A 14,647-nucleotide genomic window follows, 5' to 3' on the forward strand; every position below is an offset into this window, starting at 1 on the left:
CAACTTACACTGAATCGACGCAGGAAAAATGACCCTGCTATATAAATGGGTAAATCAGTGTAAGTAGACTGCCGTGGAATAAAGTGTTAGATAAATAATGATTTAGATTTGTATATTTGGCCGTGGAAAATTAATAATAGTGGTAACTATGACACACAACAGGTCCTAAGATAATTACCTCATTTTGGTTCATTTGCATTAATATAACTGCTTAATATTTTTAAAGTTCTTTTAATAGTTTTACAGTTTTAAAATTCTCATGGCTGCTGTTGGGTCTCTGTTACTGCTCTATTACACTAATTTACCACGATTTCACCATTTTTCTTATGCTTCATCCATGATGACTACAAACTTATGAGTTAACGGTATCATGTTCTAGACACTCGGCGTATGTATATGCGTTGCTACGGCGACGGTGTGGCCGCCTCGCTCCGCCCACTGTGTCTCCCTCGAGCCTCGACAATCGCATCACGGAGCCGAGCGCGTTCGCCTCTTCATTGGACTCACATCCTCCCTTGTCCGGTGCCGGACGGCATTCTCACCCCCCATTCGCCAAAAGTCTTACCCTCCACCAACAGGAAGTGGGAGGCCCCGGGGACGGAGTCGGCGCGACGGAGAGAAAGTCGGTAGACCGCGGAGCCGGGGGCAGCATCGGGGGCCACCGCCGCCAGGTAGGGGTGGGGAAACATGGCCCACTGGAGGTCCGACACGTCGGGGATGCTCAGGGCCAGCCGACACAGGTACCACTCGTCACCTGCCGGGGGGGGGGGGTGGGACGCAGGGAGGAAACAGAGTGAGAAAGAAATTTTCAAAAAAAAAAAAAAAACATGTCAGCATGTTTCCGAAAGCACTTCCTGCTTGGCGACTTGCCCAGATTCACGGGGCCTAACTGGGGGCAGCAGGTGGCGCAGCGGTTAGAACTGCTGTAAAGCATCAAAGGTTCGAATCCCCACTCCTGCTGTACCGGGGGTATTTAGTGTTTACGTTTACATTTACAGTCATTCATCTGGCAGATGCTTCACTCCAATAAATAATAACTGAAACCTTTGAGGGAAACACCATCACGTGCCCCCCAATGTGCTCAGGGGGACGTGTTTCGTCCAGCGCCGTGGGGCGCGAAGCGAACGTTTGTCCTCTGTACCCGCTTGTCAAACGCCCTGTAGCTGCAGCGAGAGTCACCTCGATTTTTACACCACCCGTGTCTCAGCTTGGCTTCGCTCTTCCCGTAGCGCCGTTCCCACGGCGTTCCCTCCAGGAAACTCATCAGGATTCCGGTCGCCCGTCGCAGGCGCCCCCCCCTCCCCCGCTGTAGGCCGCCCGGTCTGGCGCTTGGCGCCCCCCGCGGTCGCCTGCGTCTTTGTCGTTTAGCCCAAGGACTCTTTTGTGTAGGAGAACTGACATTTCTGTAGAGCACATCAGGTCCTTCTCTGTAACATTTTCTGTTTTGTGCTTTTTTCCCTTCGAAAGGCAACATGATAGATGCCGCCAGCTCTCTCTCTCTCTCTCTCTCTCTCTCTCTCTCTCTCTCTCTCTCTCTCTCTCTCGTGATTTTGGCAGATCAGAGGACACCGGGGGGGGGGGGGGACCGATTCAAACTGAGGAGTTGGCGGAGAGGGTTTTGTTTCCCGACTCTCGGCACCCCGCACGGATAGGAGAGGGGCTCACATCCCGCAGCTGAGGAACGGCTTCAACAGCAGCCGGTTGAAGTTGTCAGCAGAGACAGAGACGGAAGACCAGAAGAACACCTGACTGCGCACCTTTCATGCCAAATTTCGAGTTCGGGGCCTGGGGTGCTCCTTCCAGGGGAACGTCTGCGGCCGGCACGTGCGGGAGAGGGTTCCGGAACAACTGTATTGAAGAACCTTGCTGTGGGGTGACGGCACCTACTGCAGATCCACTATCAACTCCCAGCAGGGGAACCGATGTGAATTCCCACAATAAAATTCCCATCAATAAGCAGGACAATGCAGTGCAGGGGCAGCAGGGGGCGTTGCGGTGAGAGCTGCCAGTTTTAGATTCAGATGGGTCAGGTTTACTTCCCACCTTCTGCTGTACCTCCCTTAACCACGGTACTTACCTTGAAACGATAGCGTAAAAATGACCCAGCTGTATAAATGGGTAAATCAGCACTAGTAAATTAATGCTGTAATATAATAAGCTGCATTAATGCATATATACTATGTACAAGCAGTCATGATGTGCCAGTAAGAGGCAGTACAGGTAATCAGACTTGTGAGTTAACATGGGATACATAATATGCACAATATACAATTTTAACAGTATACATGTATTGCACTAAGCTGTACTATTAACAATTTTCAAATATTATTAATTATTCATTTTCCTGAATCACTTTTCTCAAATCACCTTGCAGTCTTAGGTTACTTACAGTGATTGAACCCTTCATACACTTGGGTGATATATTTAATGCGTCATTTCCTAGAAGCACCTACTCAGGGGTACAGCGGCAGGAGAGGGAGTCAAACCCAGGACCTTCAGAGGGTAAAGCAGCAACTCTAATCAATAACTGCTAAATACCTTGGAGACTTTGGATACAAGCATCTGCTAAGCAGAAAAAAGAATCCAAGATGGTTTCTGAGTGACTGATGGAGAGATAGGCTCCAACACCGCAACACACACTTTCTATGCAAATATATATGCAAATGCTGTGTATTCTGCATTCTGTGTTACATATTTGCTATTCAAATGGGAAACGTCACATCTCAGTGGTTAATCGAGCTTTGATAATACTTTATGGCGCTGGGAGATTCGGGATCTGGGTGCCGCACAGGCAAGGAAACACATATCCGAATGTAAATAGACATGCGTGCCATGCTTGCGTGCAGCATCTGCAGGCTGCGCTGTCAATCCAGGGGGACGGGGGTCATAACTCATGGCAAATGATTCATCACCCAGGGTGATGAGGCAACTCACGGGGCAGCTTTGTAAGAGGCTGTAGGGGAATGTGCCGGATTCGTAACCGAATACATGAATAAGGCTCCCAGGGGCCTGGCGGAGAGCCCGGTCTGTGGCCGCCGGCCTCGTTGGCACCGTCTCTGCAGAGCGACCGGGCAAGCGCTGTCCCTCAAAGTCACAGTGAGGGGTGCCAGGACAGGGGGAGGGGCCGGGATGCCTCATCGGAGCTCTGAAGAGGGGATCTAAATGCCTCTTTGCATTCAGATGTAATACACCCCCGGGTCACATGACTGATCTCCATACCTCTCAGCACCACCCTGCAGCCACCAGCTCCTGAGATTGCACTGGACACCACCCAGAATGAAAGATCTCCAACAGGTTTTTTTTCGTTTAGGGACTCTGGATAGAGTGAGCTCATCATATAATAAAAATAATAGAGTCATAACATTTAATTATCTGACACTTCTCCCTGGCAACTCACAGCTATTTACCATAATTTACCCATTTATAAAGCTGGGTAATTTTTACATTACAAGTTCAGGGTAAGTATATTCATTAAAAGTGCTACACCAGGAGGTGAAGCCAGAACCCGGGTCCTTCAAGCTGAAGGCATCAGCTCTATCCAGAACTCCAACTTCTGCCCCAACTGAGCTGTAAATTCTCTATAAATATAACTGGGAGATAAACTGTGGGTTCTTTTGATTGATCACCGGACAAAATACGATCATCGACGTCCAAACAAACAAAACGGCCTCAGTGGCCTCCTCACATTTGTAACATATTTACATTTAATCATTCAGCAGATGCTTTTCTCCAAATCGACTTGCAATGCGAAGTAAACAAAAACAATATATTAATATGTCCATTTCATACGTGCCCAGACGATGAGGAACTTTATTAAAGTACATATGAAGAAGCAAGCGATGGCTTCTGGAAGGACTGGGTTCCCCATCATTCGGGAGGCTGTCATCCCCCAACACACACACACACACACACACACACACACACACACACAGCCCCGATCTAAACTATCAGTATTTGTGAAGGGAGATAAAGAGCACAAAGGAACTACAGAAATCACATGCCATACATGTGTTTGTTTATTCCTCTCTAATCCCTTTAAGCCTGAACGGCAATGAAGCAAAATGCCGGATATAATATGGACTATGTATAAATAGCGGGTGAATTTAATCTGAGACTGTCCAAAGCTCTGTTCTCATTTGAATATCAATACAGAAGATGTCATGGATTGTTATGCAAAAAAAAATGGAAACGCGTTTGCCGACTGCCTTTTTCTGTCCACTGATTCGATATTCACTGAGCTGGAAAGACTGCGCTGCAAAGACAACTATGTATAAATGGGGGGGGGAAATTACACCGCATTCTAATAATGTTCAGAAAGCATCTGATACAGAGATCAAACAACATGAAGGAGGGAGCGTGAGCCCCCCCGCGGAGCGCAGCGCAGTCTAATAAAAGCATTTCGTTTGCAAAAGACTTGGACTTGCGGCCACGAAAAGGTAGCGTAACGATTGATTAACGAATACCGCGGTATGGTGACCCCGAGCGCAAGGTAAGAGTCGGAGCACCACGCTCCAAGAGCGTCTCAGCGGCTCGACGTTCCATTTGCATTCATTCTTTAACGTTTCATTATTTTTATTTAACGACGCGACGTACTATAATTTACCTGTATGTACAGGAACGTGACAGCAGGTGGCGTAGCGGTTAGAGTCCCACCTTTCGCTGTAATCCTCTTGAGCAAAGTACTTTGTGAATCGCTCCAGTAAAAGGTGACCCAGTTAGCTGGATGAACAAACTTAACATCGCATGGTAATTTCACAGTATCAGTTCAGGGTAAGTACATTGACTAAGGGTACTACAGCAAGAGGTGAGGTTCAAACCCAGGTCTTTGAGGCTGAAAGCAGCAGTTCAAACCGCTGTGCCACCTGCTGACACTGAAAAACAGAGCTATGGATTCTGTTTGCCTTTAAAGTTCTGTCCTGAGGAGTCGTACCCAGACTCGGTGTCTCGGCTTCCTCGACCACACGGCCCCCTGCAGGCAGGACATCCAAGACGGTAAAGGATCTCATCGAGCTCCTCCAGCCTGGCTGCTGTCGCAGTCTTTCCAGGGCTGGAGGGGAGAGATGACCGAAGCGCCGCACTCCTCCCACGCAGGTGAGGCCACGGACAAGCCGGGCACTGCCGTTCCGCATAATTGCCCCTTCAGCGCTCAGCGTTTCGGTAAAAAAAAACCTCCTTCTCACGCTCAATTAGCTACTCGATGATATATATCTCGCTGTTGTTCTGATGACACGCATGTGCGGGGGGGATGTAATTAAGTTTTCAAATTAGGGCCTTTTGTCATGTTCGGTTGTTCTGCTCTGCGAGCGCAACGGTGGGCTTCCAGCTCCGGGGGGGGGGGGGGGGGGGGCAGCCAAGTGAAGCCTCCCTTCAGAGAGCGACACTGCGAGACCCCACAACATAATGAAGAATAGCGTGGTACGGATGATGAGAACGAGGAAACCCGGTGTCCTTCTACCGGTGCGATCCAATCCATCCATCAGGGGAGTGCATTTTACACTGTATGACCGCGGTAAGGCAACACCAGTGACAAAAGGGACAAAAAAAGAGTCTTTCTCATCGCTGAAGGCAGCGGTAGTCCTGAATGTTGCTTCTACGCAGGTTACAGTGTGGACTGGAGGTCTGTTTGTAACTCATTTTGTTCGTAACTCCAAAGTCACTTTCACCACTAAGTCACCGTTTCCAATCCTGACCGTCGCTTCAACCCATAAACATGTACAATGTTTTTCATCATGTTACCAGTCGCATAAGCTGAAGAACACCAAACAAGCGATGTAAACACTGCGGAAGTGAGTTGAAATAAGGTGGTCCCACTCTTCTATTCTATTTGCTGTCATCTATCAGCTGGGTGATGGAAAGCAGGATGAGTTCATTTCACAACAGGCAGAAATGTTACCAAACAGATAACTGAAGAAAAAAAACAATTGGAACAACTGGAAACTCGTGTTTGTAAAATGTCAATATTTGTATTTATTTTTGGACATGTGTTCATAACATGAGGAGCTACTATAGTACTGCACTTGGAGTATTCGTACAGCATCCCATGGTTCAAAGGGCACAGAAGAGGAGGACTGTGAGGACACAGCCCATGTGCGGTCGTGGTGGTGGTGATGGGGGGGGGTCCAGGAAACCGGGCCCTCCATCAGCACCCTGGGAGCCCGCGGCCCGGAGCGCAGAGCACCCTAATTAACACCGTTATAGACCGGCCCGCTTCCCCGTCCGCACTGCTGGCTTCCTGCAGGCGTCCGGCTAATTAAGCGGCATCTCTGACCGCTGCTCTTGGGAGCGGGCTGGGGGGTGATGTTTGTGGGCCGGGGGATGGGCAGAACGGTGGGACGGGAGCAGAGAGACGTTTCAAAGTTTCGAAATAACATTTGCTTAGCGGTCGTCGCCCCGCACACGGCGAGACGTCCGCAGGGAGCGGCGTCTCCAATGTGAGCAGGTTTCGGCAAACACCTGAGCATCCGGCAGTCCGGCGGCAGGCGACCGCGACGTCCTCAGCCGCACCTCAGACCCCCAGCTACCGCACACTAATATGTCATAACCACACTGCTCACTGTCAGCAGCAGCAATACGAGCCGCTCAAAACCGTCCGCCAACTTTTTTTTTTAAATCCCAAATTATTCAGAGATATATTTTCACTGTAATCATTTTGTTAAACAATTAGAGAAGGGAAATCTCGGAGGCTTTCGGATGTGCTTTGAATGAAATGGGATTTGGAAACAGGAAAATAACGGTGATAAACAAAAGGCAACGGAGCAGACCGCGGTGGAATAAAAATAACTCGGAACGCGGAGAAAGATGAATATTAATACAGTGGCAATTTCACAGCTGAGAGACGGAGCGTCCGTGTTGGCGCACTCGCTCGTTCCGGGAGCCCGGGGCTCCTCCTGCCCCCCTTTCGAATCGACTTATGAACACGGGGGTGTGGGGCAGGGGCTCGGGCCGCGCCCCCTCCTGTCCCCGTCCACCCCCACCCTGCCCAGCGGACGTCCTTTCAAACGGGTCGCATGACCACGTTTTTAGGGCAGCTTGTCCGATTGCTGATGCTCGTGAGGTGATCGGTTGTTCGGGAGGGTGGTGGTGGGGGTGAGCGGGGGGGGGTCAATCTCAGACAGTGCCCCCCCCCAACTCTCCATCACCACCACAGGTAGCTTTAGTGTCCACTGACACCCTGACATATAGAGCACATCAGCAACTGGGACCTGTACTGGTGGAACAGTGGCTAGAACTGGCGCTCAAAAGACGGGGGTTCGAATCATTTACATTCCTTTATTTCTCCAAAGCATCTTACACTGTTGAGTGGATTACACTAATTTACCCATTTTAACAGCTGGTTAATTTTTACTCTGATTTCAGGAGGTACCTTAAGCAAGGGTGCCACAGTAGGAGGTGAGATTCAAACCCAGGTGTTTCGAGTGGAAGGAGGCAGCGCTCACCACTGCGCCACCTACAGGAGGGCTCTGATCAAGGCGCTTACCTTGAATTGACTTGGGAAAAATTACCCCATGGAATAAAGGGGTAAATTAGTGTGAGCAAACTGAGCTGGCTGTGCGCTGGGAGCGTCTCCGTCCCGCTTGAGGAGACCACGCCTCCCCCTTGCTGTGCAACAGGTCTGACACCGCGGGCCTCTCTTGGAGCGGTCGTCACCGACTCAGACGCGGTCGAACCACGATTCTCGTCGAGGTCAAAGGCTTTTTCTGGGTAGGCGCTGGGTGTGGGGGGGAGGGGGGGCGGCCGGGGCACCGCGGTGCTCAATTACAGCAATTCACCGCAGTGAGCCGGAGTCACGGCTAATGAGGGCGATCAGGCCCATTTCCGTCGGAGCGCTGTCTGCGCTAACCTCCGACTCCCTTGTCACACCCGAGCGGTTTGTCACACGCGGGGGGTTGAACTTCTTATCAAAGGGCTCCTTATTGAGGCTGATGATGGTGTTGGTATTCAGCGGGGCGGCGTCACACGAGGCGCCGCTCATCTACACAGGGCTCACGTCGGGCTTTCTTCCCCACGTTCACGGGTTCGACCTGTTTCATGTGGAAACGCCGAGGTGTCACTCAAAGTGACGCGACCTGCCTCGGCGAGCGTTTGAACGTGGGAAACGACGGGATTCTGCTCAAACTGAATCGCTATGGCAACGGCGATGTGTCCCACGCCGCTGTGAACGTGAGCTCCCGGGGTTGGCACTTACATGCGTTTCACCACCCAGCGGAAGTGACCGGACTGTCGGGCGGTGTGGCGCTGCAGGAACTGACCAGAAAGGGCACGGGTTCAAATCTCAACATCTGAACAGCTTCTTCTGCATTAATCAATGCTGTTCAGCTGTAAACAATTAATAACTCAAACCTGTTTCCTCAGTTTCCCAAAGACGGAATTGGTGAACTGGGCAAAGTTGAGACAATCACGCCCCCCCCTCTGCTGTGCCCACCGTAGTGCTGCACGCTTATTCATGCAGGAACTCGGGTAAAGAACTGCAATTTATCGTGTGTTATTGCCAGGAGCACATGGCAGGCATTCGATAATGCAGCATACAGGGTATTCCAACACGGTCACCAAATACACCCTCTATTCCGGTAATCAAACACACTCTATGCAAATAGTCAAACACACTCACCCATCCAAGTAATCATACACACACTTCAACCCAATAATGAAATACTCATTCCATCCCGGTAATCAAACACACCCTACAGCCAAGTATTAAAGCAACTCGTCAGCTCAGTACTGAAACACACTGACTCACTACCGTAATAAAAAACACCCCCAAGATCCACCGCACTTAACTCCCTACAATCATTCAACTACCTGTACAGCATGGCAATGTAACACACATAAACACACAAGAGTAATACTGAGTCGCCAACTGATCTGAAGCATATGTCTCTGGACTGTGGGAGGAAACCAGAGCAGCTGGAGGAAACCCATGCAAACACAGGGAGAACACGCAAAACTCCACACAGACTGAGCCAAATTCAAACCCAGGTCCAAAACCGCAACACAGGAGAGGTGAGGCACCATTGCTACAGTTACATTTATTTAGCAGATACTTTTCTCCAAAGCAACTTCCAACTAACTCTATATAGTGTTGTCAGCCCACACGCCTTATTCACCACAGTGACTTACATTGGGTCACTGATCCATACATTAGTGGAACACACACACTCTCTCTGTCACTCACACACTATGGGGAACCTGAACAGCATGTTTTTGGAGTGTGGGAGGAAACCAGAGCAGGCAGAGGAAACTCAGCAAGACACAGAGAAAACACACAAACTCCACAAACACTGAGCAGGGATCAAACCCACATCCTCTTGCACCACCCAGGCACTGTGAGACAACAGCGCTACTCGCTGTGCCACCATAATCCGAAGGACTCGGTGACGCAATGATCAAACTCACTGCAGCTACAAAACTCCCATGGTTATTAAATTAAATACACCCTCCAACCAGAGTAATAAAGACGCCGACTTGCTAATCAAACTAAGTGGTGCAGTAATCCAGCCGAAGCGCCCACACTATCACTGCTCTCTGAGTCTCTATATGGTCCTTCTTTCTAAGATGTACAGAATTTTGCTGGAATAATAATAATAATAATAATAATAATAATAAACATTTCAAACATAGCGATTGTCCGATTTAAGGACACACAAACTGACAGAGGAGAGTATGATGTGACCGCAGAAACGAGCGAAAAACAACCCTCACCCGCTGGACCCTTGGTCATCTTATCCCCTTCGCTGACTTTTTGATGGACGTGAAAGGCATGGTTACCTTAAAAAACACATCGGCTAAGAACGGGAGATTCCCGGTCAGTCAGGATTCCGGGCCATAAATATGTCTTCTCAAAAAATATATAAATTATAAAAGCTGGCGTGTGGGAAGACCTCAGGAGGATCCCTGTGGACATGGAATGGGGGGTGGACCATATTCCCCTGTCTAGGGACAGATGTGGACATCGGAGTTGGGAACGTCACCCCTGATCCTGGATTCGAACCCAGAGCTCTGCGGCTGTTCCTCTTTGTGTGAAAACACAACAGCCGTCTCTGGCGGTAACCGAGGAGGTCCAGGGAAAGACCACGTCACCCACCTTCTTGCTCAGACCCGCCGCGATCAAAGAGCATGACGGTCAAAGCTCCAAAATTCGTGTCGAGATGCGAGCAAGAACTTCCCCAAAATTTGCACGAAAACACAAAATGAGTCATTCCGACATTCCCACGGAAACCTGCTACCCCAACAATGATTTCTTGTTACTGAGCATCTCTGAAAGCCACAGGGCCTCCCTTCGTGTGCCTTTCGAGAGCACGCCGGGGAATTTCGACGGTTTCATCACAGGTGAACCTTGACCACCACTTATTTATTTATTTTGTGATCATATTCGAACTTCCTGATAATCCCATCCGATCAAAAGAAAAGAGAGAAATGACGGGACTAGTCCTCGCCCGTGTGGCTCGATGCGGAGACGGGTTCGCCGAGATGAAACGAGAGAAAAGAAAGAGAACTTGAAAGCGCAGATAAGACCTTCCAAAGCTCAATATTCTCACCATATGTAATGAAACTGGCTCTTTTTTCCACGCAACTTTTTCAAGTTTTTTTTTTTTTTTAAAGTCACCTCAAAGGGAGCGGTTCAGAGAATGCCTTGGTGATTTTGAGCAGAGGTACCCGTTTATTGTACGACGCCTCTGTTTTTACAATAAATCACCCTGCACCCACAGGACACATCTCAATAATTCACGGGCCTCACATTTAAAATAAGGGGTCCGTGTGTAAAAACTATTTTGGATCTCGTTTCGATCATTAACCCGGTGTCTCTGTAGCACCTTCTCCGGCTCTGAAGAAACAGACTATCTGAAATATGGAAACTGTCATTTAAATTATGAATATCTGAGGACTTTTGTTCGGCATTAAAAAATAAAACTTTCAAAAATTTATGCGCAGACTCATGTGTTATTCATGATTTGTGTCAAGAAATTCTTTTTAAAACTGACAATCGGGAGCGCTTGCGGTTGGGGGTTTGGAGGGGTGGAGACGTTGAGTGGGAAGGGGTGGGGTGCAAGGGTGTGGTGAGCTGGGCAGGTGGAGTTGGGAGGTAGATATGGCTTGGGTTGGTAGGCTGTGGGATGTTGGAGGGGTGAAGACAGGAAATAGAAATGGGTGGGTTTGGTGGGGTGTGTGGGACTGGGAAGGAGACAGGAAGTGAGAACGGGGGCATAGGGGGTGTGGGCTGCAAGGGTAAGTCGTGCCGACCCCACGGACCTGCAGGCCGCTGCGATGCCTCCTCTAGGGAAAACTGGCCTGGTTGCATCAAGTCGCCTTTTGGTGAGAAGAAACGAGACCCGTCTGTCACCGGCACGTCTGCCCCGAGCCCGGCGGGATCGTGCAGCCGGCCCAGCTGCTTGCCCAGAGACTCCCCCCACCCCCCTTCCCGAACGCAGACCGCACAGCTGAGCTCTGCATGGGACACTAGTGACCAGGCTTTGGTTGCACAGCTGTGGAAAATGTGGAAAATGCGATTAGAGAAGAAGTCTTTTCTTCCATGATCGCCGTCGGTCACCAAAGCCCTCGGTCAGGCTCAGGTGAGCAGGGAAAATCACCCAGAGGATCCATCAAACCCCCCCAGGCCCCCTGACCCCTGGGTCCCCACAAGCAGCGAACATCCCTCCGACTATAGGTGGAGCTTTTTAATCCTCTGCAGAACAGGCCGAAGGTCTGCTGAGTCGCACGTCCATGCAAAGCCACTTTGTTCATGTCCAAGGGTTCGATGCAGGAGGTTTAGGAAGAGAAAGAATCCCCGTCCAATACTCCGTCTGCAGATTCTATCCAAGTTGTCATAAATTCAGCGAAATAAAACGCACAGGAGGAGTGAGGCTGTGCTCCGACACAGCAGGAGAGGCACCGGAAGGTCTTTGCATCTTTTGTTTTTTTCCAAAGCTGCAGGGAAGCAAGGACCTACTGCCGGTCATCCTCAGGTCGATTCCTCTTCTCTGATCGTCCCCCCGACTCTGGACAGAGCGTCCCCGTGGGCACCAACCTCCGCCACCCTCGAGCTGAGCACCTTTAAGCACGTACCACTGTCAGCTGAAAGAGATGACAGAAAGAGATGAGAGGAAAGAGGCGAGCGAGGAGGAGGAAGGGAGCCTGGTGGGGCACTTGTGATGCATGCTGGGAAGGGTCTTGGCTTTCCATTTCCTGCTGCCCTGCAGGGTCCCCTGTGCACTAGCGCTGGAGCTCAAGAGCTGTTCAGGGTAAAAAGCTCGAACCCAAAGCAGATTTTCCACTCAAGTAGCTCTGTATGGCGCCGGGGTGCCCCGGACCCCGGTGGCGTTGAGTGCCAACGTCCCGTCTGCCTGCAAAAGAGCTTGAACCTCTGCCCCTCCACTCCCGATGCGGAACACGCACACAGCCGCACAAGCAAACAAAACACACACACACATCCCCGGGAGCGAGGTTATGGCCCAGCGATCAGAAGAGAAGATTTATCCCATTGTTGGGATAAATGTCCTGCAAAAGCTGTTAAAAAAAAAAAGCTAAAGCCATCCCTAGGTATCGGGGAAAAATTCCAGAGCATTGTTGCAGCATGAAGACTGATTTACCGGCAGACAACAATGGCCGAATGAATCGGTAAATCTCCTTTGACCGGGCGAGCCGCCACACCAGCTTCTCCTTCTCCGGAGGGCCGGTGTACCACGGGAGATGTTGAGTCCTTGTACCCAGAATGAGTTTCCCTCCCGCTCCCGAGTCTTCGCTCGTTGACCGAGCCCTGCGGAATTTTACCGCGATTACGAGTGCGGCTACACACTGATAGCGTATAACCGTTTCTGCTGAAGAGAAGGACCCCCCCCCATCTCTTTGCACCCTTTCTCACCCTCCGGAAACCCTTTTTAGTTGTTCCCCGCACATCTCGCTAAACTCTTTTTCCTTTTTTCCCCAATTCCAGCCATAGCTGCAGTTCAGAAGCATACCGCTCGAGAAGAGACGCTAATTGAAAACCTCAGTCACATTCGCCTATTTAAAAGATCTGCACCCCCACCGGGGAGAAGGCTGATAAGAACAAACCATTTGCACATCTCTCGCCCCTTTTCTTCTTTCGCGATAAAACTGTTTACCCCCCGTCCCTCGGCCCAGCCGCGGCCTCCCGTGTTTTCCCTTCCTGCAGCGCAATACGATCGAGCGCCTGTTTCAAGCACACCCTCCTAAAATATACTTGTCCTGGGAATAGCAGCATTACGCTGCTCCTGGCATCTACACATCAAAAATGTTCCTGAAGCAAATAATTAATCTTGAAGCACAAGATGATTAAAAAAGCTGAGAGGAATGCATGTTCTCTAATGAGAGCAGCTGTCTAATGGCGGCCTTTGATACGTCGGGCTCCCTCAGTCCTGGCATCTCTGCAGAGGCAGCGCTGCCACAAATGAATTCCCTCAGTTACTCTTGACCAAAGAACCCACGAGTTCTCTTAACATGTCCACTGCTTGCCAGTGATGGGAAGAGATCCTTGTTCGCTGGGCCTTCTGGGAATGAAAGCCTCCGCAGAGGGCCTTCAGAGAAAGAACGTGCCTTCAACAGGCCTTCTGGGAAGGAAACATCTTTGTTGGCCCTTATGGCAAGGCGAACCTCCTCGATGGGCCTTGTGGGGAGGAAAATATCCTTACCAAGCCTTCTTGGAGGGAAAGTCTCCTCAGTGGGAAGGTAAACCTCCTTGCTGAACTTTCTGGGAAGGATAGGTTCTTTAGCAGGCCTTTTGGCAAGGGAAGACTACCCCGCTGAACATTATGGAAAGCTAAGTCCTCTCATTTGGCCCTCTGGGGAGGAATACCTCCTCACTGGGGTTTCCGAAGGAGAAAGCTTCCTCACAAAGATTTCTGGAAATAGAAGCCTTCTTGCTGCGATTTCCAGGATGCAAAGTGTCCTTGTTCATGGTAAGGGAAGCCTCCTTGCCAGGTCTTCTGGGAAGAAGTAGAGTTCTGTGCTGAGAAAGAGTCCTAAGATTCTGCCTTGAACTCCATTTCTCCTTCATCACTCTACTCTGTGTCCTGCAGCATTGGGGAGAACTTCCCATAATTCATCAATTATGCTGACGCTCGTTGGCTAGCTAAGACTTGGCGTGGCACGGTTGATTTAAATTCGTACGGGCCTCTGATCAGATGGCTGGAGACAGTCGAGCACAACGGGGATCTAGCTGTCTACCAGTAGTTGGCGTCAAATTCTCATCCTCTTATCAGATCAATAGCAGCACAAAGGCAACCCAAAAGGCCAAGATCCCAGGGAAGTGCAGTTAAATCCTGTGCCACTCCCTGGGGAAGTTACCACATACCCAAAACCGCGGGTTCCCGACCTGTTCACTGTTCCTGAACCCAGGCTGCTTCTGCAACTACACCACCGCGCACCACAAATGTGTGCGAATGTGAGTAGCAAGTTGCTCCGGATATAGGCGTCCACCTCGGCGGAATGTTATGCCATGTAGCCGATAGCAGGGAGAAGCCAAAGCTGCTCGGAGACCTTACATTAGGAAGCTGTGCGATTCCGTCTTTGTAATTGCAGCCCGGTGCGGCTCCGAGCCGTTGAGCACACGGAAGACCATCGGAGGCATCTATCACGGCAACATGTGGGACCCAAGGTGGAACGAGCTCGCTGGCATAAGGCGCATTTGCAATTC

The 14,647-nt window shown here is 50.2% G+C and overlaps 1 protein-coding gene across 1 annotated transcript in view; it reads right to left on the reverse strand.

Moving 5' to 3' along the window:
- Positions 1 to 14,647, reverse strand: part of LOC108940568 (neural-cadherin) — a 103,781-nt gene that overhangs the window by 51,774 nt on the left and 37,360 nt on the right. The window contains exon 2 of the mRNA XM_029260063.1: positions 566 to 754. Within this exon, the coding sequence (XP_029115896.1) occupies positions 566 to 754 (189 nt within the window). The remainder of the gene's footprint in view (positions 1 to 565; positions 755 to 14,647) is intronic.

This window comes from Scleropages formosus, chromosome 18 (genome assembly GCF_900964775.1).
Source record: "Scleropages formosus chromosome 18, fSclFor1.1, whole genome shotgun sequence".
In the NCBI taxonomy this organism is placed as follows: Eukaryota; Metazoa; Chordata; class Actinopteri; order Osteoglossiformes; family Osteoglossidae; genus Scleropages; species Scleropages formosus.